Source organism: Drosophila suzukii, chromosome 2R, assembly GCF_043229965.1.
Source record: "Drosophila suzukii chromosome 2R, CBGP_Dsuzu_IsoJpt1.0, whole genome shotgun sequence".
NCBI classification, from domain to species: Eukaryota; Metazoa; Arthropoda; class Insecta; order Diptera; family Drosophilidae; genus Drosophila; species Drosophila suzukii.
In genome coordinates this window covers 3523141-3550327 of record NC_092081.1, presented here as the reverse complement: position 1 = coordinate 3550327, position 27187 = coordinate 3523141, and the positions used below count along the sequence as shown (strand labels likewise).

Sequence of the window (27187 nt, the reverse complement as noted above, 5' to 3'; positions counted from 1 at the left end):
AGGTCTGCGCCTCTGCTGCTGCCTGGGAATTTGTTCAGTCTGACTTGGCGCGTGAATTAAAACGGTTGGCGATTGGCATTCCGGTGAGAGTCGTATAAACAACTTCTCAAAATCTGATGTTCAATGAACATAAATCATTGCTAAATATAAAGAAGCCTACATATATGCAAACAAATTGAAGTTAACCAAAAGTCAAACAAATTTGCAAATAAAATCGAGGACAACCATGCATAACAAAGCTTAACAAGTTTACCCGTTAAGTAAATATTGACTGCGGTTTATTTAGCTGTTTAATTAATTCCAAAATTGAGTAAAATAAACAAAATTTAAAGCGGTAAGGGCGTGAACTTTGCTAGTCGTCACAAAAATAATACAATTGACTTATGAGTGAATTTGCATAAACAAATTTTCTTTGAAACTCAGAAGGGGTTAGTGACCTGTGAAAAAACAATAGAATGATTGTTTGTAAATATAACAAAGAATTTTCTGCATAGTAAAAAAGAGAAATCATTGCGGAACATTCCATTTTTTAAAATCTCTGCTTAATATATCAACGTATAAGAGCCAACTTATAGTAAGCGGATTTTTAATGGTCTTGATGTGAGAAGTGCATCCATATCAGAAGTCAACAGAATTTTCAGTGAAATCAAATACATTTTTGATTTAAAGAACTTTTTTAATGAAAACTACCGTTGAGTTTCGTTACTTCTAAAATTCCATTTAAATTTGATTTCCGCATGATTAGGAGTCGAGCAACCATAATTCTTATCACATTGTTTTGTTATTGTTATAAGTTATAACCTATAAGAGCATTAAAAGGTCGATCTGCCTGAAAAGAGTCTCCGAATCTAATTTGGTTTTTTAATTTGAGCTTTCTGATTACTGTGTGGCACTTGTTGACCCATTAACGGTACAAACAGCGACAAACGCAATTTACATGCTAATTAGATGGCACAATCACTTTGAACAATGCTAAAAACAGTGTGTTCGAATCCCATCACATAAATTCTTGAGGGTATCCCTATGACCAATACATTGCATCTTAAATGTAGAACCCACGCTGTGAATCAATTAATTCAGTGCAGGTGAAGTGTGGCCCATCCAAATTGAGGTCGCTTTGAGTGCAATTGCTGATTCAGTTCCATTACCACAGACGAATGAATTCCAACCCAGATGACGATCAATGCCACGATGCAAATCGGGGGATGATCAATCAATTGAAATCAGCCCGGTCTCGTAATTGTTGTCACTGGGAATCTCGGCAATACATCTATTAGTTGTAACTAATTGTTGACTTATGGTTGCATATATGATTCGGTTTTTTAGTTTTCACGAGGACAATGCTGTTTTTATGGCTGATTTGCTTGGTGCTACCAAGCCTAATTTCATGTGAGGAGGAAAAGCCTCCTACAAAGCCGAACATTATATTTATTTTGGCTGACGATCTGGTAAGTCTGGTAAACCCTTGGAATTTCTTAATATATTTGAAAATTTGTTATGCCAGGGCTTCAACGATGTGGGATTCCATGGTTCGGCAGAGATTCCCACGCCCAATATTGATGCTCTAGCATACTCCGGTGTTATTCTGAATCGCTACTATGTGGCACCTATCTGTACACCCTCCAGATCTGCACTTATGACGGGGAAGTATCCAATACATACGGGTATGTAATGTTGTACTTCTCTGGAAATTGTTCCTTATGAAATACTTTTTATAGGAATGCAGCACACAGTCCTGTATGCTGCTGAGCCGCGGGGCTTGCCATTGGAAGAGAAGATCCTACCCCAGTATTTAAATGAGTTGGGGTAGGTCGCTAAGATTTCTTGGTTTATAACCATACATTTTGAACCTTATCTCTGATTGCAGTTACACCTCTCATATTGCTGGAAAATGGCATTTGGGCCATTGGAAGCTTAAATATACTCCACTTCATCGGGGCTTTAGTAGCCACGTGGGGTTCTGGTCGGGTCACCAAGATTACAACGATCACACCGCCGTTGAGAACAATCTCTGGGGTCTGGATATGCGCAATGGCACGGAAGTGGCTTATGACCTTCATGGTCAGTACACTACGGATGTGATAACCGACCACTCGGTCAAAGTGATTGCCAACCACAATTCCACCAATGGTCCTCTATTCCTCTACGTGGCCCACGCAGCCTGCCACTCGAGTAATCCGTATAATCCGCTGCCTGTTCCGGACAACGACGTGATCAAGATGGGACATATTCCACACTATAAGCGTCGGAAATTCGCAGGTAAGTTTTAAACTATATTTTAATTTAAATAGAAGGAGGGGCGAATTTTGATTTTCTTAAAATAATTTTTGGGAAATAAGAACGGCAGCTCAAGTCGGACTCGCCCCCACTATTTTATTTATATAATATTATTAACGCCATTGTTCTCTCTAGCTATGGTGTCCAAAATGGACGACTCTGTGGGCCAAATTGTGGACCAGCTGCGCCAGTCCAACATGCTGGAGAACTCCATAATAATATTCTCCTCGGACAACGGAGGTCCAGCTCAAGGATTTAACCTCAACTTTGCCTCCAATTACCCACTGAAGGGTGTGAAGAATACCTTGTGGGAGGGCGGAGTAAGAGCAGCGGGACTTATCTGGTCACCTCTCCTGAAGAAGAGCCAACGGGTGTCCAATCAGACTATGCACATCATCGACTGGCTGCCCACGCTCCTAGAGGCAGCTGGAGGTCAACCAGCTAATCTTAGCAAAGCAATCGATGGCCAGAGCATTTGGCGGGCTCTGGTCCAGGATAAGGCGTCTCCGCGTTTGAATGTCCTCCACAATATCGATGACATTTGGGGCAGTGCCGCCCTCAGCGTTGGAGATTGGAAGTTGGTCAAGGGGACCAACTACCGAGGAAGTTGGGATGGATGGTATGGGCCGGCTGGGGAGCGAGATCCTCGGCTCTACGACTGGCTGATGGTGGCCAAAAGTAAGGCAGGCAAAGCCTTGGAAGCCCTTAAGATGCTTCCAAGTCGGGCGGACCAGCAGAGATTACGAGCAGCTGCCACGGTATCTTGCCAGGGGCAATCTTTTCAAGGAACCAGTTGCAAGGCTACCGCCTTCTCAGCTCCTTGCTTGTTCCATATTCGCGATGATCCATGTGAGCAATTCAATCTGGCAATGCAGTAAGTTCTGAAATCTCTCAACTTTGTACTTTGTAAACTTTGTTAACACATTTAAGGTACCCCGAGGTTGTAAACGCATTACTGGTGGAACTGGAACGTTTTAATTCCACCGCAGTGCCGCCTGCAAATAAGCCAGCTGATCCTCGAGCCGATCCCCGACTCTGGAACTATACGTGGACAAACTTTGGGGACTATCAAGATAATGATTCTGTTACTGGGGAAATAAGCTTGGCAAAGACTGCTTAGAATAAAGAGATCAAGTTTGATTTTTAATTACGATATCTGAAGTGGAGTCGTCTACCCATTGCTCCTAGAGTAAAAGACTTTTCTAGGTTCATGTGAGAGTATGTAAAGGGTAGATGGAAGCGTTTCCTACCCTATTAAGTATCTTAATCAGGATCACTAGCCATGTCCGACTTTCTGTCTGTCCGTATAATCGCTAGGATCTCGGAAAATATAAGAACTAGAATGTTGGGAGTAAGCATGCAGATTCTTGGGCTTTAAGGTAGATCTTTATAACGACATCAATTGTGCATAGCAAGTCATAACTCATACGAATGAATTTCTCAAAATGCACAGAAATCCTATAAAAGATCCAAGCAACACACTAAAAGAATCAGGAGAATATCATGGCAGTTATCGTGACGAAACGAAGAAAGATTCCTCGTATGGAAAGTAGACAGGACTATGATATTTTTGCGCAAAAAAAACAGTATTTTTAATTTAAAAGTGGTTTTAGTTTCAAAAATAATGTTTATTTTTGATTTATATTCACAAATACGCCACAAAGCCGCTAGGGGAGCTATAGGGTAGTTGGCGCTGTAGGCCAAGTGGCCCTATAGAAAAAGAAGATAGGTGGCGCTATTGACTAGGTGTGTTAGTGAAAAAAGCAGAGCTTCTTTTAGCATATCTCCCTCTTGCACTCCCTTAAGCTGAGTAACGGGAATCTAATAGTCGAGGCCATCGACTATAGTGTATTCTCTTGTTTAAATATTAACCAGTTTAACATATACGTTAATATATTTACTAATGGTCGGATTTAATCACTTTCTGACACTTCGATAGGTATTGATAAATTAATAAGTATTAAATATAATTTACACTAAAAGAAATTGCACAACTTCTGCGATTTTTGGGCGTTGGAGTAAGCATTGCACTAGGCAAAAACTAATAAGGCAAAGGTACAAATAAAACTATACTTTAAAAATTAAACGGGATATTATGAGACCCCTCAGACAGGGCAAAAGTATCGTTTATTATTTGTTTGTAAAATTGGTTTACAGCTTACGTTGCTTAGCGCATCATTAAATACAAATATTAGCACGATTACAAAAAAACATCAAATGCGACAGATTTTGAGTCCGAGTGCTCACATTGAATGCGTTACATGGTACGGTACATACACTAGTTACATGGGCTTATATCAAAATTCTACTATAGTACCAAAAAATGGCTAATCATGCTTGAGAGTGCCTAAGTGCATCAGTAAGTTCGGCTGAACACGTCAATTTTGATTAGATTTGCTTGCTTGGTCGGCTCTTTTCATCTGAGATTCCTAATCCTAAACATCTACTGAGAACTTGAAAGTGGTAAAGATTTTGATTAGCGCCGTATAGTATAGAGTAGTCTAAGTGTATGAAGAGGATTTAATTTGGCATATTAAAGGTTACAAAGGGTTCGGATAGAGATGTAGAAGCGTGGTCTCTGTGCGCTATGCTTGGCGAAAGGACACCGTGGATCCATTTCCCCAAGTCCAGTCGAAGTCACCGAGGTCCTGGATCCTCGGATACACCTGCTGCAACTCGCTTCCAGTCCTGGCCGTGGACAAAATCCGGCGACGGAGACTCCGACGAGCCGGGCGGCCCGTCTAAATGCGCTCCGTCACGTAAACCTTCGCGGAGGCGGGCGCATTGGACCGCCGCACCGCAAACGTCACGATAATGCCGATGAAGATCAGGGTGATCCCGATAGCACTGGTGATGTAATGCTCGATTAGCTTGTTCTCCTGGCTGCGAAGAGGGAGGAATGAAGTTAATACAAGTCTTCCCCAGACCAAAGTTTAGAACATGATACAGATACACAGAGGGCAATATTCAAGTACATTGTTCTTGAATTGAGAACATTCGTTCTTAAAAACCGTGTAAGTACATTTTGGTATCAATGTTCTGAATATTAGAACGAAACAGTAAGAAAAGAAAAAGTTAAATTAACTGATAAGAATACACCACTGACCGGACTAATAGTTTAGTTGTTAACATATAAATTGTAAATACCGCCATTTTAATTTGATTCAACGACAGTAAAAACATTTTCAACTTCAAAAATTGCGTTGTTTTTAAAAACATTTTCAACTCAGACGAGAACGTTAGAACGTATCTCTGCGTACCGAGTTAAAAATAAATATATCGATTTATAGTTTTTTATTACCGAGGTCTACAGAAATCTTTTGTGTTTTGGTAGAACGAGATTTCTGAACTCTACCCAAGATTAAGGTTCCACAAAACTCGTAGAATAAACAAATTTAAGCGATTATTTAACATTTATCAACATATTGATCCTAAAACCTTGGATTAAAATGTAGAGATCGAAACATGCGGATAGACTGTATCAGCTGGTGATGCTTCGACTTCGACTTCGACGACTTCTTTTCGATAATAATGCAAATTTTGTTTAAAATTTTCCAATTTGTACTTATGGAAAATAAATACATATACATAGAAAATAAATACATAATACATAACCATGACTCTCTCTTGTGCAATCACACTCTTTTAACGACGAAAAGACAGTGAAATTGACAGTGAAAAGACGCTAGAAATTGTGACATGCCTATGTTGAAATCATCACCAAGTTTCATACAAAATCACTAGTGATTAGGCGCTTAGTGATGACTTTTTGGCAGTGATTCAGCTTAAAAGCTATCTTAATTGACTTAAAATCAGATTATAAGGTACATTTGTAGGTATAAAAGGACAATTCATACCTCACGTTCGTCTCATTGACGGTTTCGCGCTCCTTTTCGATCAGTCCCGTGACGGATGTGGCAATGGCCAGCCAGAAGTTGGCTAGGCCCAAACTGGCGTGGATGGGCACCATGGCGGATCGGCAGCTGTAGGTCTTGTTCTCACAGCACAACATCACCAGAAAACTATATAGAAGGGCTGGTTAATATGCTGGATTGGGACACCGTGGCATGGAGACCCACCTGAAGAAGCCGATCACGAACTGGAGCACGAACATGCCCATTGTCACAAGGCCCAGCCACGAGTGGAGGCTGTAGAAGTTAACCTTTTGCAACGCCTCGTGGGAATCGAAGACGGATAGGAAACCCAGGGCGATGCACGGAATGGCGACGGCGTGGAAGAACATGTGGATCAGCTTCACATAGATGTGCTTCACGCACCGGCACAAACGGTAGATCAAGATGGCTAATAGAGGTATTTCGAGTCAGATTAGTACATCCCACACAATAAAGGGGGTCTTACAAAATCCGGACAGAGTCACGAAGCCAGCGATCATCAAGATGGGATGCAGGTTGAACTGCTGCTTGGGACTCTCCGACCAGGCGAATCCGTCCCGGTAGAACATCACCCAGAAGAGGGTCAAGACCAGCACGCCCACCAGGAGGATAGTGGACAGGATGACGATAAGCAAGTACTCGCACCAGGAGCAGCAGTTCCAGGCATTATCCGGATCCTCCTCATAGCGTCTGTAACGAAATTAGAGCCCGGAAAAAGCCATGATAACACTTAATTCAGTACACAATAAATTACTTCTTTTTGCGGCTTTTTATGAAGCTGGGACGACGAAAGATCATGCGGTTTAGTTCATCGATAAAGGGTCCGTCAATTGGTTTCATATTGTTAGGTCTATCTATCACTTATATTACAAAGTTAACAAGGGATTTAGATTAGAATATATGACTTCCTAAGAACAGAGTTGGTCCAAACACAAAGTGGGGAATGTGGGTCGCCCCTCATTAAACACAATTTATGATGGTTCCGGGGGCTGCCTTGGAATTATGGAGATTCTACCAGAGATTCTGAAGAGATTACGCTAATTGTGGGTTGAATGTGCTGCTAATCGGCTTAATTGATAGACAACAGATGGATAGATGGATCTAGTGGAATCACAGAGGATCTAGAAAAACGCAATTATCTAATTTGACTAGCAAATTTTCAATTTTCCTTTGTGAGTAAAGTAGCTCTGGCTTGAAAAGTTCACATTCCGACTCCTTTCTCAAGTTTTCGAAAAAACTTATCACCTTGTCCCTAAATTTTTGCTGCAATTGTTTTCCTTGGTGTAGGTGTATTTTCGGGTGAAGTTTGTCCTAAGTTTTGACAGCTGGGGAAAGGGTAATGAAGTCAAAAGTGTATTGTTTCCACCCAATTGCGGCCTGTCTGTCATATTAATTTCATCACTTGTCGTGCGATCGTATGACATACAATTTCGATGGCTGATGATGAGCGCAATGATCTCACCCACCCGAAAGATACGCAGATACGGATCCATCGTCAGCATAGTGTCTAGTGCAGTGGGAGAAGTCCCACAAAAACACAATGGCCAGCAAACCGAAGCCATCTGTTGATCTGTCGAAAGTAAACAGCCTGCAGAGGAACTGGAGTTGGGGTAATTAGACGCATTGCTGGCCACGAACGAGTTGCTAATCATCGCCAAGTGCAGCTCCTTGGTTTCGTTCGAAATTCCGAAATGCATTGGTGCAACAACGTATCGAGTGTAAACAAACCTATTATTTAAATTAATAGTGCGAGCCCCATGTTGTGATAATGAGAGCCAAAGCGAATCGAGTTACCAGCCATCACTATCATCGCTGCACTCTCGCTTTCACGACACTTGCATCACTGCGAAGATAATGCCATGGGGTGCTCCACTTTACATGCGACACAATCCGCGGAGAGCATCGGATACGGCGGAGCGGGATCGGCGTGGCTGCCAGATCCCAAAGAGCAGAGGCACTTGGAGAAATAGTCATGGCTCATCCGAGATTTATGTGAAATAAAAATTGCGATGCAGTTCGGTATGCAAATGCCTCTTCTTGAGAATCGACCTTTAAAAAGTTTTGCAAGCCTCGCGATTTTAAATTGAAATTAATACAGCAATACAATGACTCTTTAATAAGCACGAAGTTAGGAATTTAGTGTTGTAGGCTGAAGATTATGATAAGATAAGATTATGATCTTTTATTTAAAAACCAATAATTTTCGTATTTATCATTTATTTTTTTCAGTCGCCAGTTTTGAAGATGGGTACACTTTGCTTTCGCCATATTCGCTAAATTGAACTTGAGCTACCACGCTATCACTATAAATTAATAAATTCATAGATCATAGATCAATAGTACATAAGTCTTCGTAAGATTCTCTGTATCTCTTTATCAACCTTTTTTATATTATCAATATAATCACAAATTTATAATTCAGTTTTTGAGTGACTTCAAGTGGAGTCAGATAGGTTATACTTTAAAAGACGTTAACAGATCTCATTTTCAAGTTATGACTAGAATTCCAGATGAGATATATGTTTTTAGGTATAGTCTAATACTTTTCGTTTTGAACGGGATAAATGGAGATCTATGATATTGTTTTTTGCAGTGCATCCGATGGCGGTGTCAATGAACGACTGTCTGCCACAACTTGCACTCCTCCGCCTCGGTGGACGTGGATGTATAATGTGGCTGCATCTGTGGCTGCAGCTGCGTCTGGGTTTGGGTTTGGGATTGGGACTGCGGTTGGGGCAGGCATTTAGCTATCAACACATTTCGGGGGGCGAGGCAAGGGGTATCACTCTAGCTGCAGTGGCTGTTTGCTTTAACACACATTTCACTCGCCGCAGATTGTTGGAAAACAAGCCCACACCAACGGGTGTAAGTGTATCTGTATCTGTATCTTTGGCTGCACATTTGTATCTCTTTCACTTTTCATTTGCCGGCTGCGCTGAGAAATTTTCGCTAAAAGCTTTTCGTTTTATGGAAAACTCGTTTGTTGGCCGCCACCCGTTTGGTGTATTCGAACCTGAACCTGATCATGAACCTCAGTTTGGGGCTCAGTCTGAGCCCGAGTCTTAAAGCCGCGTATTGGTATTTGGCCTAGGTGCAGCGACTCATGGCTAATGGGTCAACGTGGATAAGAGGCTATTGACTCTACAGAGGCACCCACTGCAAATGGGAGGTAAATAAACAGAGAAAGCGCGTCGATGTTGCAGCATAATCTGCAAAATCCTAAAGTCATTTAACAAATGGAAATTAAATGCATAATTTATGCAAATATAAGCTGGGAAAATGAAATATCTTGATTGATGTGATGAGTACTTATGACTTGACATATCATGCAAAGCTACTGAGCTAAGAAAATAAAAGATAGAAAAAAGGAAAACTTTAAATTTTTGTTTCATTTGATTTCGAAACGACTTATAACAACAATATTTATGAAGATACGCAAATGCCTTGAGGAAATGAAGTTAAAAACGATCTGCTTCTCACACAATTATGCGACGGATAAAAAATAAATTTTAAATGAAATTAAGTTCTGAAATATTTATAGCATTTAATTTAAGAAATCCCCACGAAAGTTAAGTTAGCGGCAGAAGTTTGTTCAGTTCGTATGCACATTGTATTTACAATCTGCGAATAGCAAGCAAATGATTTTATATCTTGTGTTGAATTATGTCTAAGCCTCCATCATATTATATCTGTGGACAAGCAAACGCTCCTCAAACCTTGAGTAAATTTAGGGACCTGCTTATCTCAGTCATGTGATGGAGATTATGGTGACCATGGCAGCCAGATGACCGACTGCGAGTGGATCAACAACAAAAAGTACTAATCAGATAGTAGGGAAACCAGAACTCAGGTGAAGGCTGCCATAAAGCAGGCTAATTATGACAGTAGTTGGCCAGCTAGGTTCTCAAAAGTGGAGCAATGCTAACTGGTCGAAAGATGAAAATAGGGAAAACGAAGTGGGAAAGATATAGCGGCAGGAAGCCAGGGCACAATTCAATTAAAGAAACCATCAGATGTAACAAGTAACGAGCTGACGCGGAATGCACAATTAAAAGTCTGCGGATCGAGGCGAATTAAAACATTTGCTGTCGCACGCATGGCTGAAAATCACTCGAATGCTCGAACACACTTCTGTGTATCCTGCGGGTTGATTATGACGAAGTACGAGAACGGCATACTATATGTACTGGTCTGATCCGATCTGGTAGGGGGTTACTTTACAATGCCCAGCAATTGTTTAGAGACGCTGTCGATGTCGCGGCGGTTTTAATTAAAGCGATCTCTCGAGGGAGTGCGGGTATCCAGTCCAGTACAATAATCCGACCCAACCGTACACACATGCCTGAAACTGTATCTTGCAGATACAATCGAATTCGCGCTACAACAACCTGACACGATCATCCAGCGTACCCAAGTACACAGTACGATCGAAGTACTTTTTCTCCACAGGCCACAATTGTTTAAATTGAATTAATATGCCTAAGAACAGCACGCAAATTGTTTATTTTGGGTCTAAAGTCTGGCCTTGGGGGGTGGTTTTGATACTGTTATAGATCGGGGACTTACGCTGTTGTCGTTCCTCCACGCGGCATTTTGGCCAAGTGGCGATCACGCATTTAGCCAAGTGTTGCTATTTGGGCCGAAATTCGTTGGGGTTTTCTGCTTGTTTTGTCCCCGCCACCCACTAGACGTAGAATCGCTGGGCGGTGCGTCACAGATCGGCTCTATATAGCTTTATATATGTGTATCTGGGATGGCCCAACTAAAGGTCGTTTATGTATAGCGCGTAATTGGACTTCTATATCGATTCTGTAAAATGCCACATTCGAGAGACAATTGAAAACCGACGTCTGGCCGTGGGATCGCTAATCGCTAATAGAACTTTTCCAGATTGGATACAGATGCTAATGAAGCTGAATGCGTTAATTTGTCAATCACACGGAGCCAAAGAGCGATCCCAGAACAGTGACGGATTCGGTTCGTTATCTATTCATGTGGGGCCGCAAGTTCACGATGAAATTAATCAAGGTGCCTTCCCCATGGATGCAAATTTCGATTCTCGTCCAACTACGTAGAACAAGACTCGGTTTCTGAGTCAAAGAAAGTGGCAGATCCGCAAGTAGCGTCTAATAAGCATCCAAAAAAATGTAGAAAAGTGGCACACAAGTTCAATATAAACAAAGCACTTTAAATATTCTCTTTTTTCTATGCTTTTGTTTATATTGCTCCTTTTGCTAACGTCGCACTAACACAAACAACCGCACGAAAATCCTCAATTAAATTCACTGAATTTTATTATCAAATGAAGTGTAACAACGAACACGAACGATCAGATCGCGGCGATCAGCTAGATACAAATGAAAATATATTTCAATTTTCTGGCCGAAGCTTTCTGGAACTAAAAGATCGAGCTGGGTTTTAGACCAACTCGTAGCGATACTTGAGCGGAGACACCATCTGATCTAAATGGTTAGCAGGGATCGCAACCACTTGGATATCATTTTATATAGGAACTGAACCGAAGAGAGAACTTGCATAGCAGAGAAGTGAACCATTATGATGGAGGGACATATGAATTTTAAGATGTGTTAATTATTTGTATAAGGTTTGTTGATTATGAAGATTAATGACATGGTGTCTTTCCGCCTCGCCCTTGAATTATGCAACTTGTGGTCTTAAAGGCTGTTGCTTAGGCTTTTTAGATTGGCAGTGTACATAAAGCGTAGAAAAAAGATAGACAAGATGATCAGGTGACTAGAAACTGTCGGGCCAAAAACTCCGGCACTGCGATAAGAAAGTGTTTTTCAAACAAATTAAAAATAAAGTAACACATAAGAAGACAGAAATAGTTCCTAAGCCCCCACCTATAAGCTAATTAATGGGACACCTGTTTGTCAGCAATACTTTGTGACTATAAATAAGTAAGTAAATAGGAGCACCAATCAAAACACCTGACAGCAGCAGCCAGAATCAATCAAATATTTATGGAAGCGGGACTTCCGCTAATTCGAAGCGAAGTACTGGGTCAGCAACTACTCGTGCAGTGGGATAGGGCTATCCACTTCCACATTCATATATGTACCTTATGCTCCATTCCCACTCCCACTCGTCGGTACAGACAACAAACACACCCTGGGACTTTGGGTCATTATTCCGGCTCCTTGGAGCCCATAAGCCAGTGGGTTTTGTGCGGGCAACGCGCCCAAAAATTACTGGAAATCAAATGAAAAGCAAATGAAAATGAAATGAAAACGAGGCGGCGAAAAGGCTGAGTCCCCGGGCAAAGAAGGAAAAATACCAGTAATTACTTGAAGCTTACCGAGCTTCGTGCCAGAAATTGGACAAGGACGGGGCCAAAGGACGCAGGAGATGGAGGATTCCGGGCGGAATGTTTACGGCCAGTTACTATGTGAGTTTCGCGCACGCGATCAACTGTTGAATTTGTGGGTGTACGGGTTTCAGGAAGGATGTGCCGGGGTTTTGTGTGATTTGCGACGAGGTCGCATTAAAATAAAATTTACGACTTTCGAAGATACGTGAATTAGGAAATTGGCGCGTAAAAATAACCCCGAGTAGTGGCTAGTACCCCTTTCCACCTTACCACCTTTAAAGGGTGTGTAGGCGTCGACATTTGTTGTCCTTCGTTATTCTTAATTAGTCTTTGGGGTAATTCCTAACGTGCCCGTGTCCTATTCCATGTAAATGTTACACATACACCGCGTGATGCCATTAAAATCGATTAAAGGCATAGTACGGATGCCTCAGTCGGCTTTGTTTTCCATATCTTTAGTTACAGGTTCCGACTGCCGTCTGAGCATCGGAGATGAGCAAGGCCAATTGCCGGCTAGACAAGAGTTCCAAATTGGCCTCCGGGGAATTGGACTCTTCGTTCTCCAAGTGCCAGAGTGCCTGCCTCGAATTTGCCATGCATAAGTGACACAATTTACCTAAATATTGATAAACAAATTTGCTGGGGAATCTGCTGACTAAATTGTGTTGATTAGCTGGAAATGGGGGATTGATTGGGCAGGCGAGAAGGATTCTGGTGAAAAGCGGTTTATACTTGAGTCTCAATAAATATAAGGGACTTAGATTTTAGGCACGAAAAGTATTGCAAAAGTACTAAAATGGGATTAAAAATCAAAGCAATTCTCGGTTTGCTACGAACTAAAGAGTGTCTAAATCTAATTTGCTTATGGCCTCTGCTTTAAAATAAATAAAGATAAATAAGCAATAAAAAAATATATAAATATTTTTAAATTATTCTTGTAATAGCTCAACTGAAACATCTTGCACTTATATTTAAATATTTCTAGTACTTAAATCAACTGAATTTACACCCATTTAAGGGCTATTTTTGGCTTGTGGGAAATCTGAACTCACTTCTCATCTGGCGGCGGGGGCATCTCGATGCCATTGGGAGTTCCCGGGGGCGACTTCTCGCTGATCCTGTCCATAGCCTCCTCCATCGGCGGCAGTGGGCTCACCGAGTTCGTGTCCATGTGAAAGCAATCAATTTTGATGCCGCTGCTCTTTCACTGCATTGCGAGGAGAGAAACATTTATGAGGCTCGGCATTTAAATGTGGCATTTTAATAGAGAGAACAACAGAAAGCAGCAGGATTCCGATTCCGCATCCGCAACTCCACATACTCGTAATATGGGGGTGTAGGTCTCATCTGGTGATGAATGGCGGCGCCGCTATGTGTCTGAATACATATGGGCCTTTGAATTGGGGGGAACCAAACATAATAAGCGAGAAAGCCGCTTTTCATTTGGTGGAGAACGGGAAGTGGAAATGGCTTTTGGCATTTATTTTTGGCGACTCCACAAGGTGGCAAAAGTGCAGCGTCAACTGAAGTCCAGGGCATTGCACTTGGCTCGCTCTCTGTTTTGGTTTCAGACTCTTTTTTCCGACTTTATTCTTTTTTTCGCCGCCTCTGCCATGTGTGAAATTGGCTCATCACACGTCCGAATGCGTTCCGCAGAGAGCGCCAATTTCCGATTCACGTCCCCGTCAAGTTGAAGATATTCCAGATAGTTCACATACCCCTACTCAGGCTGTTTGTGTGGGTTCCCTTCCCTATCCCATTTCTCATTTCTCCCACCAATCAATTATTATCGGACGTTCTAGTTCTTGGGGGTTCATTGAACCCGCACGGAGACACTTGATGGACACATCAATGCCTGGCATTTGCTGATGCCGAAGCCAACTTCCTTTTCCCAGTCAACCAGTCAACCGACAACCCCAATACGCCCCTCCATTCCGAAATTCCTGCGAATCGTTTGCATAGCTCTCTATCCCTAACCCCACACATGTGTCCAGTTCCCACGGACTGGACGTTGGGGATTGACATTCCCTTCGCCTGGATTATGTTGATTATACAGGTCCCAGCTTAGGGGTATTATTAGCAAATGAGACAAAGACAATTTCGGATTGTGGGTGCATTTAGTTCTGTTCGGATTGAAATCGGCTTAGTCTCTTTCCCTAAGTCATTTGTTATACTATTTTGTTAAACAACAAAGAAGACACTTTAAAGTTTGGATTTATTTAAATAAATAAAAGTTAATTCTATCTGTGCTTTATCGTAATAAACAACAAAGCAAATAGCAGCCTAAGCCGTTTTTTTTTACGGGAGGATGTAGACGTCCGTTACAATAAGCTGTCTTTTAAACTGAGCTCGCAAACGGTATTGAAACAGACGTACGACTACAGTGATGCTGATCAAGAATTTCAATACCTTTGCTCAACTTATAAGTTGAGCAAAGGTATTGAAATTCTAAAAGTATAATAAGGTAATAGATAAGCGTTTTTGGAAATTAGGAAGGTCACCTAAATAGGTATAAGATTTTATCTTATTTTAATGCTAGCAATGGATTTATATTTATGTTCTTATAGCGCTGGTATTTATCATTCTATTGGACTTGGCATTTACTTTTATGAAAACATGTTTTAAGTCTAGCGAAATTGATTTGTATGATTTAAATAGTAATGTGTCTCTATTATTTGTGCATTAATATCAACTAAAATACTTGCTGCAGGGGATACACTCACTATGCATTTTCCTTTAGATTTAAGACCTTGTTTTTCCCAGAGGGCAGACCTACTTCCCAAGCCTGAATCGCATTGGGCTACTTTTTGGAGAGGAAGCTGGACATTATGCAATCCCACTATCCCGCAGCTGCTGACGCTGCCCATATCTGCGCCAAGTCGAGGGAAGAAACAAAGCGAGCGGCCAAAAAACCACTCACAAAAGAAGGCCCCCGAATATTTCGAGGCCCGGATATGCAGCGACTTGTGCAGAGAGATTGTCAATAAAGGGAAATGCAGGAATCGGGGCTTCGGCGGGAGGGGGAATGCAACCCTAGTCTCTCCGCAATAGACATCCTTTTTGTGGCATAGACTTAATAATCCGATTTGGGTCCACTGAGTTCTGTTTTTTTTATGGCCTCTTATAAGAATCCAGCTAGCAAAGCGGAAACGGAAACGATGCTGCGGCCGTTGTTTGTGCCACTCTCGATTTACTGTCTTTGTAAGAGTGAACCTACCCCAAGTTACTTTGGCGTGTGTGCGGTGTCAAAAACCCTTTTCTATGAAAACTTAATTACTCTATTATGCACAAACTCTCCGCAAGTGGTGTATATGCTTAATTAGATTTGTGGCCGCTTCAACGAGCTGGAATTTAACAATTTTCCACAATTAATTCATCTGCCCGAACGCGAACACGAGTTCAACCCTCCTCCGGTGGAGATGTAAAGATGGGGAGATGGCGTGGACCGAAAGGGAGCTGATGGATGATGGAAAATCCGCAAACAAGCCGGCACGGAACACGCACCGCACTCTGAAACAATAACCGAACTCCGCGAACGTCTGTTTCTTTGGCGAGTCGAAAATGTTTTGAAATCACAATCGCAACGTAAGTGTCAGCAAAACGTAAGCCACCGTAAGTTTCTCTCTCCGAGAGAGCAGCAGAGAGCAGCGAACGAACTGACTACATGGCGCTGGGAAAATTGGTCGGCATTGCTATAATGGTGCTATAATCGAGCTTCGTGTCTTGTATCTTCGTGTAAAATACGGTCGGTCTACATAGTTTATGGCAGATACTTGTAGAGTGGAATGAAATATACACTCCAGAGTATAGCCGAGTACCTCGACTATCAGATACCCGTTACTCAGCTAATGGGACCAAAGGGAAATGGAGATATGCAAGCAGCAAAGCGAGACTGAAATGCGCCACCTACCGGCGGTAAACCGATTTAAGCGTTATGGGCGTTACAGTGGGCGTGGCATTTTTTTTGGATCAATCGATAGGTATTGGCGAGACCAATACATTTCAGTTATAATTTTTTATCTAGCATGAAAATTGTGCGCGTCACAGGCTTGGGCGGTTTGTGGGCGTTGAAGTTGGCGTGGCAAACTATCAATCGATAGGTATTGACGAGACCAATACATATCAGATAAAATTTTTATTCTAGCATCAAAACTGTAGGTGCCACAGTTTTGGGCGGTTTGTGGGCGTAAGAGTGGGCGTGGCACTTTGCTGAAACAAACTTGCGCTGCGTAAGAAGCTCAGGAATCTGCACGCCAAATCTCAATAGCCTAGCTCTTATAGTTTCCGAGACCTCAGCGTCCATCCGGACGGACAGACGGACATGGCTAGATCGACTCGGCTAGTGATCCTGATCAAGAATATATATTCTTTATGAAGTCGGAAACGCTTCCTTCTTCCTGTTACATACTTTCCGACGAATCTAGTATACCCTTTTACTCTACGAGTAACGGGTATAATAAATGTGTTCGATTCTAATGGGCTCACATTAAACATTGTCTTAGTTAAGTGAAGAACTTTATTAAATCTTTTAGGTTTATAAATCTTTCGTAAAGGCATAGAAACTTATACCAAGCTCACCTAGTTTATTTCGAAAGATCTGTAAGCTTCATAATTACCAACGTTTTGTTTGTCATTTATGTAATAGTCAGTTTTATTGTACTATTTTAAAGACTACATAAATCAAATGTATTTAGAGTTGATCTTTACCAACTTATTAAATTTATAAGGACTGGATTTATCAAAACATCAATTACTGATATACATTAGTGTTAAGAAACATCTATAAACCACATAGAAATACCTTTTAAAACTTGGCATTGAACATTGAATTATTATAAATGCTCTTGCAGATCCTTATAAACGATGTAATTGTTACATAAAAACCGTACAATATTGGTTTTACGAATGCAAACTTTGAAGTCCATTGCAAATCCTTCACCTTGAAAGCAATTCAGACCTTTTAAACCAATTAAGTAAAAATGTTTATTTTGTGTTTTTCAGTTAACTAGGTATATATTAAACATCAATCAAGTATGTCTGCGCATAGCTCGATAATTAATACACTTACAAACGCATACAAATATCAATTGACAAGTACGAATGCAATACATTTAGGCGGGTCACAGACCCCAATTTGTGGGTTAGTAGATATTAGATTATTGTCATTGTTTCGTAGGATACCCTGGAATATTGAGGCTAACTAAGCACTACTAAGTACAAGTACAAATGCCGCTCGTGCAGCGGATCCTGCTCGGAGGACCTCGACTTGCACGTGGGATGACTACTACAAATGATATAGGACTAACCGACCAGCGCGATTTGGGTACTCTTAACTTTAATCTAATACGTCATATATAAACTAAAAGGTTGTGCGAATAATTTAGTCGGAGAGATTCTGCGGGGATCCTCGATCTCTGGGCGCTTATAATCCCGGCTTGGTTTTGTCATCGATGCTGCTGGCGCTGCCGGCGCTCGCCGTGCTTCCCGCGTCCGATGGCACCGGGCTGGATCGCCCTGATCCCGCCCTCGATCCGGATTCCGCGGGCGTGGGAATGGGACTGGTGGCCGGACTGGTCTCCAGGTCGCTCGTGCTGCAGATTTCCTGGAAAGTGAGATTGGAATTCAGCTTGGGCTTTTGAACAATCTGGCTTGGCAGGGCCATTTTCTTCGGACTCGAGCATGGACTTGAACTGACCTCATCCGCCTGTGTCTTGGTAGTAACCGCCTCGGGCTGGCACTCCTCGTTGGGCTGGTCGACCTTCTCCGCCCAGGAGCGCAGGAACTCCACCACGTGGCTGTGCCCGAAGTTCTCGGCTTCATCCACGGGCAGGTTGCCCCAACGGTCCTTGGGGTTGTGGGGAACGTGGCACTGCTCCAACAGGAACTTGACGCACTCCAGGTGACCCTCGGAGGCGGCCAGATGCAGGGCTGTGCGACCATCGTAGTCCGCCAGGGTGATGTCCATCCCGGAGAGGCGATGGCGACGCAAGGCCGTCACATCTCCGCTGGCAGCTGAGAAGAGCAGATTCACAATGGACAGACCCTTGGTCTCGTAGCGGTGCTTTCGCGGATCCTTCTTGTTGGACAGATGCTTCAGGTTGTCGTAGCGATGGAAGTTGAACATGGAGACCAGCTCCTCGCAGAACTGCAGTCCCCGCACCGTGTTGCCCAGGTGGTCCAGGGGCGGGGACCAGGCAAAGATGCCCATCACGTTGGGGATGACCAGCATCATGCCGCCGCTCACTCCGGACTTGGCCGGCAGACCCACCTTGAAGGCGAACTGACCGGAGTAGTCGTATGTGCCGCAGGAGTGCATGATCGAGAGCACATCCCGGATTACTTCCGGCCGGAACACCTTCTCCTCGGTGGTGGGACAGATGCCTCCGTTGGCCAGACTGGCGGCGATCACGGACATGGCCTCGCAGTTGGTCTCCATGGAGCAGCACTGAAAGTAGAAGTCCATCACCTCCTTCAGGTTGGTGCGCTTGGGGAAGCACTTGTTCTCGCGCATGTAGAAGCCCAGGGCGTAGTTCCGGTCGGCTGCCTCCCGCTCGGACAGGAACACGGCGTTGTTGAAGCCGATGTACTCCCCGCCGGACAGCCGCTTGAACCAGGACATGGTGTAGTCGAAGATCTCCGCGGAGGTCATATCGGGCTTGACCAGAGCGTTCATCAGGGAACAGGTGAGGATGGCCCCAGCGTTGATCATCGGATTGTGCGGTTTCTCTGTGGAGAATTAGAAAAACATAAATAAAGCAACTCTTGCTCACTAGCTTAGCCTAACTTATTAAATAAAAACTGGCAAATGTTTTACTTCATTGCAAATACATTTATAAAATACTGGAAATATATTTTAAAATTTTTTAGTCCGCGCTATTTAAAGTTAAAAGGTTTTTATAGTTAATAAAAAAGGTATATTAAAAAAGTATATAGAGAGAGAAGAGGAATGAACATATCACAGGATCTAGTTGGTCTAAAATGTGGTTTCTTTTTCTTAAAACATGAAAAGGAATAGGCTTTTTTTGAATATCTAAAAATCCTATTCTAAGCATTAGATTCTAAGCGATTTTTGTTTAAAAATAAATTGTTCTTCTAAATTCAAATTTAGATTTAAGCCTAATCAAATTGTGATTTGTATAAATATTGGTACCTGACCAAAGTTTGCTTCGATTCGGGTGTTACTGCCCCGATTTCTAGATATTAGGTTGGATTCTAAAACAAAGATGCATACACGTATGAAACTATACTCTCGAACAATTTCTTCTATTATTACTATTACTGTTTCTTCTATTATCTACTTCTAAAGTGAGAGTTCGTTGTACAAGTTTGTTTATAATTGGTAAGTTCCCTGTTCCCACTCACTGTTCTGATCCAGGACGAGCTCATTGAAGTTCCTGCCACTGGGCTCCTGGCCCACATACGAGTGCACCACCTTGGGCCCCAGCTTCTCCAGGGCAATGGCATAGGTGAGGGGCTTGCTGCAGCTCTGGAGGGTGAAGGGCACCTCCACATCGCCGATGGAGAAGCGCTGACCATCGATGGTGCAGATGCTCAGACCCCAGGAGTCAGGATTATAGCGAGACAGCTGCGGAATATAGTCGGCCAACTTGCCCAGAGTGTTCGTCTTGCAGCGGTTGTAGATGTCCTCGATGTCCTTGACGAAACTCGTAAAGTCGGGGATCACAAACTGCTGCCGGAAGGCCTTGGCGATCAGGACGATATTGGGGGCCACCACTCTGAAAAAGGCAGAGATGTGATGATGTGATCGAAATAACCCTGGCCGAAACTTACGCCTTGAAAGTCTCCCGATTGAGGTGCTGAGTCTCCGCCGAAGAACCCGTCTCGTAATTGTTCAACTTATGCACTTTCTTCAAGTTGTCCATCAGTTCCCGCACCCTCGGATCGTTCCTGCGGATGCCAGTGGTCTTCAGTCCGGCCAGGAACTTGCCCATCGAGATGAGGCCCGTCTCCTCGCTGGCAAACATGTCGAATAGGACATCCTCCGCGTTTCGCTGCTCCTGCTCCCGATGGCTGTGAATAGAACAACAACCAGTTAACACGCTGAAATTAGCGAAATAGTTTCGAAGCCACAGAAAAGCAATTGGGTTTAGGGCACCTGCTAATTGAGCGGCGATCCCCGACTGAATTTTAGCATGCGTGTGTGGAAAAGCAAGACAAAAATCACAGAAAATATATAGCACTACTTCTACGGGGGGTTTGGCTTAGTGGCGTAAAAAGGGGATTTAAGAGGGGTTTGTCTTTGGCCAACTGGCGCTGAGCTCCATGTGCTAATTGGCTCACAGACATCTAATGCAGCGCGGCCAAACAAAAACTGCCAAGATCCAGTTGGGCCTTTCTAAATATAGATATTCCTCCATTTCTGGCTGATTTGATTCATTTGGATGCTTTTCGGAACTATCAATTCGGGAAATCATTTCGCGCAGACTTCAATTAACTCCAATTAGTTGAGTTGGGCTTGATTAAGAGATCGTTTGGGTTATGGTTCATAGCTTGGCAACTAAAACTCAACTAAAATTCTACTGGGAAGGGGGCACAAGAACAGTTCAATCGGTTACTCACGGCCGCATCGAATAGTGGCGTCGCTGACTGCTAAAAGAGTGATAAACAGGATGATCAGACAGCAATTGTTAGTTAGATTTCCATATGTCGACCATAAGGAGCGTGTAATGAGCGTCAATCAACGCAATTTTCGTATTATTGGAGGTTTTTGGGGTGTGTCATATAGATAAAGGGGCGTGTAATGTGCACAGTCTATTTTTACGATCCACTCTATACTATACGTACATACTCGTTTTGTCCCTGCCCCTGACTGTGTGTTTGGGTTGCCTTTCCGGCACTATTTTTACCTGATTATCGCGGAAATAGTACGCACTATAGTGCCTCGCCGATTCTGCAGTGAGATGCCCTCGATTATTTCCTCGATGATGGCCGCCGTCTCCGTGGTTTCCTGCTCCTTGCCCCTGCGGTAGTTCTCCTCCCGCTCCTTGGTCTCCCCGTCCTCGCTCTGCCGCTTCAGGGCCTCCATTTCACTTGTTTGCACCATCCCGGCGTATACGTGATATTCGAGGGGTTCAGTCGGTTTCGCCTTGTATCAGGGTCTATTTTATTTCTACTGGCTCTCGAACTCGGATCGCCTTGACTTGAGCGCTGAGCTGTTGCAAGTTTAATGGGAACACCAGTAAGCGCGCCGGCATTTTATACATTAGCGGAAAGTGTGACTTTTGCTGCTGCTCCCAGCGAACGGAGCACTTAGATAGCCGCACGGATAGACGACCGGAGATCGGAGGCCGGAGAGCGGTGGGTGCTGAGCAGGGCACCACGGAGAGCGGAGTCGGAATGTGCTAATTTCTAAATCATGTTATTGCCAATAAAATAAATTAATTAACTCCTTTTGCTCTATACAAACCCCGGCTGGTACACAAAAACCCACACGAGCTCACACAACCGCAGAGTAGATATGGCTGGATTTATGGCATTATAATGGCACTGGGCATTTTCTGGCCCCTATAGAGCAGCTATTCACATGGGCAGCACTTCGGCACCGATAAGGAGGACAACGTCACGCGACGGAACCCCTTTCCTTCTTCTTTATTTCTTGGTTCCGATAAGGAGGTGGGCACGTCTCCGGATGATTCACAATTACCTGATATACTTCGTTATCACCTTGATGAACGTCTCCTTCTGGCTTTTGGTGCAGAGTCCGGCGACCATTTCGGCTATGATTCCGGCGTCGATAAGATCCGCATCATCCTGAACCCGTTCCTTGCCCCCATCAGTGCCGGACAGGGGTTCTTCGACAGGAACTTCCGCCTTCTGCTCCGCCTCCTTGACGGCGTTTCGCTTGACCAGTTCTATCAGCTCCTCCCCGGTCATGGACTTCAGGTCGTCCACTATCTTCTGCCGGATGCTGTCCTTGAACTGGGCCGCCTCCTCGGCGGTGTATCCGTCCAGCGGGAGAGGTGCCCTCTCGGTGGCATATTGCAGCAGGTTCCAACTACGATCGCCCATCATTTCGATGATATGATAGATAAAATCCTGATTTTTCACTGTGCAAACTTGCGGCCCGTCACCGCCGAAATGAGCCCATTCGACGAACGGCCAATGGTTTTATAGTTCGCCAACATTATATGTACATACATCAGAGCCAATACACACATAGTATAATTCAGCAGACCCAAAAAGAGTGAGCGAATTCGATTTTTATCTTCGTTTAATAAACGTATGTTAATTTATTTTTATGCGCTGGCGATTGCCGGCAATTAGCGCTTGCTTTCTGGGCAGATACCTCCCTTTGGAGCACCCAGCCACATTGCCCCTAAATGCTTAAAACAAAAGGAGAGCCCACAAAATATTTACCCCAAAAGTGCCATCAAAATATTTTCGCCATTTCTTTGGACTTTGGCAGAGATTGTTAATTGTGTGTGTCAACGGTTTGGGGCGGTTGTTTTCAAAACAATATTTTCCGAACTAAGAATAGCACTGTAAGCTGCAGCGGATCTAAAAATGGATTATTGGCATATGAAATGTGGCCTGGTAGCAGGGAACTTTGTTGACCCGACTGATTCTGGCCACGTGGTAAATAGTTGGGAATCGCAATCACAGACGGGGCAGGTGCAAATGAGTGGGCAAATATTTTGTAATCCCAACAATTAGTGACTGGTGCATTTGTGCTCTGATTTGCATTGTTTCCAGGTGTTAGGTGACAGTAAAGATGGGAAAGGATCGGATCGTGTACTCACAGTTTGGCATTATCCTCTTTGGTCTTTGGAGTGGAACTGGTGTCGTAGAAGGACAACTTCCGATTGGCGAACACCAAGTTCAACAGCGGTGGAGCGCGCAGTTTCTTCTGAAATGGACAAACAATGGGTTGAGTATTACGGCTCTAGTTCAGGTCAGGAATTCCCAGTTAGAGTCACGTATTCCAAGTTATGTCAAGTGCCAACCATACGGCACGTACTAGCATATTTTAAAGGTATGTCCAATGTATACCGCAACTGGATCGAAGTGGAAATAATGGCCAAATGCCGTATACGAGCACCTTTTATAGTAAGAAGGGCTGGTCTATCCAAACTTTATTGCAATCCCCAAAACTCGGCAACACTTTCAAAGCTTACAAGGATGGTGATAACTATCATACTGCTTTGGCTTTTCTCTTTTTAATATTTCCCTAATATTTGCAATGCAATCTTCCAGCACATTTTTAATTTGGAAAATATTCTCATCATATTTACACACTGTTCCCAGCCTACTAACATTTTCGTACCAGCTTTATTTACGTTAATGGAAAAGTGTAATCACTCATTAATGTAACCGAATACTTTAGGACCTGCCTTGAGTCCTAAGTACAATTGGATTGGATTACCTAGCGCATGACGCCAGCGGAACGGATGTCTCTGTACTTTTCCTCATTTCCTTTCATTTGTAATTGCGGACAATACATTTCCTTTACTAGGAATAGCAAGCTCCACAAGTATTGCTCTTCTCCTGATTAAAACAAGCCAATATTGACTTTGCGATTTAAATGGAAACAAAATGTTTGAATTATCTGTTTTCAATGCTAAGCTCTTTTCGCACTCGCTGCTTATTTGTATATTATTAAATACATATTAAAGCGAAAGAAAGTCATGTGAGGGGGGATATATCGTACAATAACAACTCAGGTGCGGCATACAAGTGAAAAAGAATATAATATTTGCCAAACAAGTTTTCGTTCAAGGGGCCTGTCACCATTAGCGTGGGACTTTGGCACCTTTTAAATTGGGATACGAAGAGCTGACGAACCTTTGACGCACAACTCGCACGGAAATGCAGAGATTACTTTCGCAGAGAAAAAGAGAAAATTATTCAATAGAAATGAAGGAGCTACAGTATCTCGTGCACAAAAAATACCATTATTGTGTCACCTCCTACAACTTCAGCTCGATTATATCAATGTATTACGAAATACATTTGTATTAATCTACTGTCTTTCCATAAAAAAACGTCGCTTTCGTTTTTCACGCAACTAAAGCTTTAATTAATTTAATTGTAAATCAATAAGGTTGTCTGAATGTAATTTTTCGTTGCAACTGGTAGTCCCCAAATATTATCATCTTAATGAAGACTGAAACATTATAGATTAAATTGACGGGTTCTAACTACAATTAGGTTGGAAGTTGGGGCCTCCGAAAAAGCATTACGTATTAGCAGCTGTGTGTATAAAATACATTTAATGAGTGTTTCTTACCATATATATTTTATAGAACGAACTTTATTTTATCTACGAATTTCTTATCCAACATAACATCTCTCTCGAAATCGAGCTGATTTGTTCAAAGTTTTTAAAAATGTTTCGCAGTTTATCAAAAGAGCAAGAGAGTATCCAAATTTTGAATTTATGAAATCAGAGAACTACTTAACACTCTTGTTCTCTTTCCTACTCTTCACTATTCACATGTTAGAAGTGAAGGGGCTTGGTTTTAGTGTTGTGGCACCTAAAATATTAATACGAACATTCGCGCGTATGCAAAATATTTATGGCTGTGTGCTCTTTCATTTCTCCCATGGCAACGAAAAATGGCAAAAACAATTTCGACTAGTGATGGACTTTTGCCAAATCTTAGCTAGCTTAATTTCAATCCATAATTTTTTCCATATGAAATACCTCTGATTTGAGTTTGTGCTTTAATATACTTATATGTTTTTTGTGGTTGCCATGCTCACGTTTACACTATTTATTTTCGGGTGACAGTTTCGCGTGACTTTAACACCCGAGAGTCTGTGAATCACATACACATTAAAAAATTCCTCAAAGTTGTATTGGTGGAATAATTGTTTAAACATATGTGCTATAGGTGCATTTTTTAGTTGTCTACGAATATTAACCGAATTTATATCTAGCGGATATTATACAAAATAATCTCCTTAGACATGGCGGCTTAGCATTTTTATGAGGACATCATAATACGATATTTTTAACAAAACACTATGCGGTTTTAAAATAACAGGGATATTTTTAGCTATCAACATAACATAAATCATATTTTAATGCTGATAAGTTTTTTAGTTCAACGGATAAGATAAACACTTTCTTGAAGGAAAAAACTCATATATTTAAAAATTTGTATGGTAAAACGAATCTATAATTTACTATTTTTTTCTGCGTGCAGTGTACACTTTTTTATGGACCAACATTCTTGCTGGTGTTTCACGAGCGAAAAAATGAATAATAAAAAGAAGATTTTGTATAACAATTTCGATCCCCCTCCCAATCTCGCAATCAGTGTTTCAATGTCTCGGTCAGCGTCTCGCCGCCGTCTGATTTTTGGACATTTTAATATACTTGTTGACAACCAGTACTATTATTTTGGGAGTTTCACATGTCACATGTGGTTTCGGGGATTAAGGATTGGTGTGTCAGTTGATTTTCACCTGATTAGCACCTATTTCCCCAAATTTGTCATGATAATTTCGCAATTAATTTGCCCGGTAGTCTAGTCGCCGCAATCCCAGATGCGATAAGATAGGCCACATTATCTTTTTTGGGGAGAGACAGGACACAGTGGGTGTGTTATCTGGATATTGCGTCAGTCACGCTGCGCTGGGCATTTATCTAATTAAACTAATGCCCCGGCGTCTTCTTTTTAAAATATTGCGTTGTCAGGCTGAATGAAAGTCATATGCCCTTACGTGCCTAAAACCAGATCCGATATCTCCCAATTGTTTAGTTTTTGAATCTATTTTTGGATCTCTGCAAATACTTTGTTTTTCCGCCAGCATTTTGTTTTTCCACATCTGTGCGGATTATGCGTACACTTCGGTGATATCACATGAAAAATCAATAGCCGGGCGAAATTAAGGCCCAAAAATGTACACAGTCAGCTGTTTTGTGACTCAACCCCCATTCATAATCCCGTCGCGGAACTCACCTCTTTGCATATTTTCTGCTGCAGCTGTTTGCCCGTGTGTCCGAACTTGGCGCGCTTCGAGAGATCCGTCTCCTGGTCCAACAGCTCCGCGGGCTCGGCGGCGGAGGCCTTGGCACGATGCTGGTGGTGGACCAACACCTGTCCCTGGGTCGTCAGCAGACGAAGGTTGCGACCGGCTAGCGAGGGAACACCTTTAAGCATTATCACAATCACTGACTCGGCTGATTTGGTTGCCCTAATGACGAAGCTGTCTCTCTGATTCTCTGATTCTCGGATCCGGATTATCGGATGCCCAACAGGGGTAAACTTAGTGCTCGTACTTGGTGTCTGGGTCTTGACTTGCGGGCTTCGTTCACGTTGCGTATACGCTCCGTTGTCTGCACATGCGTTCTGTTTTACCAATCGCTGGGAACTAAAAGCCGAAACCAGAAGCCCATAATCAGCTCAGCGCTGCCTCAAAATCGCTGGCAGCGAAAAAGCAGCGACGATTACTTCTTCGGTCAGTGAGTGAGCATAACCGGGAGCTCTCTTTTCCTTTCCTCTGGGGGAGCGTTCAAGACTCTTCCAGCGGTGGTATTTCTCTTTGATGTGAGTGGGCGATGACGTTTCTAGGGGCTCGTCTAAGCTAGTGACGTCACTTAAAGAATTGTGTTAAGTGCGTCAGAACACTGAGAGTAAAAATAGGAAAATTTATAGAAAATTTCAAATTTGTTCAGTTCGGGTCTATCCATATATTATAAAATTAAATGGGGGTGGGG

The 27187-nt window shown here is 42.7% G+C and overlaps 3 protein-coding genes across 20 annotated transcripts; 1 reads left to right on the top strand and 2 right to left on the bottom strand.

The window, feature by feature from the left end:
• Positions 1 to 3: 3 nt before the first annotated feature.
• Positions 4 to 3432, top strand: LOC108019887 (arylsulfatase I). Of its 2 annotated transcripts, XM_070994928.1 has the most exons (7): positions 4 to 334; positions 1327 to 1448; positions 1505 to 1664; positions 1719 to 1806; positions 1868 to 2259; positions 2413 to 3151; positions 3208 to 3432. In XM_070994928.1, exons 2-7 carry the CDS (start codon positions 1341 to 1343, stop codon positions 3395 to 3397), a joined length of 1677 nt encoding a protein of 558 aa, XP_070851029.1. In that variant the 5' UTR covers positions 4 to 334; positions 1327 to 1340; the 3' UTR covers positions 3398 to 3432. The 2 variants fall into 2 exon arrangements, with proteins under 2 accessions (XP_070851029.1, XP_070851028.1); XM_070994927.1 differs by having other exon boundaries at positions 4 to 1448.
• Positions 3433 to 4370: 938 nt separating this feature from the next.
• nemy (no extended memory) lies at positions 4371 to 16059 on the bottom strand. 3 transcript variants are annotated; one of them, XM_017088022.4, is made up of 6 exons: positions 15719 to 16059; positions 13554 to 13708; positions 6637 to 6860; positions 6357 to 6579; positions 6135 to 6299; positions 4371 to 5160 (listed from the first exon to the last, which is right to left on the bottom strand). In XM_017088022.4, the coding sequence occupies exons 2-6, from the start codon at positions 13670 to 13672 to the stop codon at positions 5019 to 5021; spliced, it is 873 nt and encodes a 290-aa protein (XP_016943511.2). In that variant the 5' UTR covers positions 13673 to 13708; positions 15719 to 16059; the 3' UTR covers positions 4371 to 5018. The 3 variants fall into 3 exon arrangements, with proteins under 3 accessions (XP_016943511.2, XP_016943513.1, XP_016943512.1); XM_017088024.4 differs by lacking the exons at positions 13554 to 13708; positions 15719 to 16059 and adding exons at positions 10737 to 10979; positions 11421 to 11575; XM_017088023.4 differs by lacking the exons at positions 13554 to 13708; positions 15719 to 16059 and adding an exon at positions 6925 to 7425.
• Positions 16060 to 17483: 1424 nt separating this feature from the next.
• GLS (glutaminase) lies at positions 17484 to 26841 on the bottom strand. Of its 15 annotated transcripts, none has more exons than XM_017087910.4 (7): positions 26430 to 26839; positions 23262 to 23368; positions 21082 to 21111; positions 20293 to 20532; positions 19864 to 20237; positions 18197 to 19227; positions 17484 to 18103 (listed from the first exon to the last, which is right to left on the bottom strand). In XM_017087910.4, the coding sequence occupies exons 1-7, from the start codon at positions 26628 to 26630 to the stop codon at positions 17924 to 17926; spliced, it is 2163 nt and encodes a 720-aa protein (XP_016943399.2). In that variant the 5' UTR covers positions 26631 to 26839; the 3' UTR covers positions 17484 to 17923. The 15 variants fall into 15 exon arrangements, with proteins under 15 accessions (XP_016943399.2, XP_065719515.1, XP_016943403.2 ...); XM_065863443.2 differs by having other exon boundaries at positions 21082 to 21108; XM_017087914.4 differs by lacking the exon at positions 26430 to 26839 and adding an exon at positions 23637 to 23672.
• Between the last annotated feature and the right edge of the window lie 346 nt (positions 26842 to 27187).

Excerpts from the sequence above, each read along its gene's own strand:
- nemy (XM_017088022.4), bottom strand. The coding sequence starts at position 13,672 with ATGGACACGAACTCGGTGAGCCCACTGCCGCCGATGGAGGAGGCTATG. Across the intron at positions 6,861-13,553 it reads CCCCCGCCGCCAGATGAGAA|ACGCTATGAGGAGGATCCGG; the intron begins GTGAGTTCAGAT and ends ATTTCGTTACAG. Across the intron at positions 6,300-6,356 it reads TTCGTGATCGGCTTCTTCAG|TTTTCTGGTGATGTTGTGCT; the intron begins GTGGGTCTCCAT and ends CCTTCTATATAG.
- LOC108019887 (XM_070994928.1), top strand. The coding sequence starts at position 1,341 with ATGCTGTTTTTATGGCTGATTTGCTTGGTGCTACCAAGCCTAATTTCA. Across the intron at positions 1,807-1,867 it reads CAGTATTTAAATGAGTTGGG|TTACACCTCTCATATTGCTG; the intron begins GTAGGTCGCTAA and ends CTCTGATTGCAG. Across the intron at positions 2,260-2,412 it reads TAAGCGTCGGAAATTCGCAG|CTATGGTGTCCAAAATGGAC; the intron begins GTAAGTTTTAAA and ends TGTTCTCTCTAG.
- GLS (XM_036814304.3), bottom strand. The coding sequence starts at position 26,630 with ATGCTTAAAGGTGTTCCCTCGCTAGCCGGTCGCAACCTTCGTCTGCTG. Across the intron at positions 20,533-23,261 it reads AAAGAGGATAATGCCAAACT|CCATCGGGAGCAGGAGCAGC; the intron begins GTGAGTACACGA and ends TTCTATTCACAG. Across the intron at positions 20,238-20,292 it reads AATCGGGAGACTTTCAAGGC|AGTGGTGGCCCCCAATATCG; the intron begins GTAAGTTTCGGC and ends TGCCTTTTTCAG.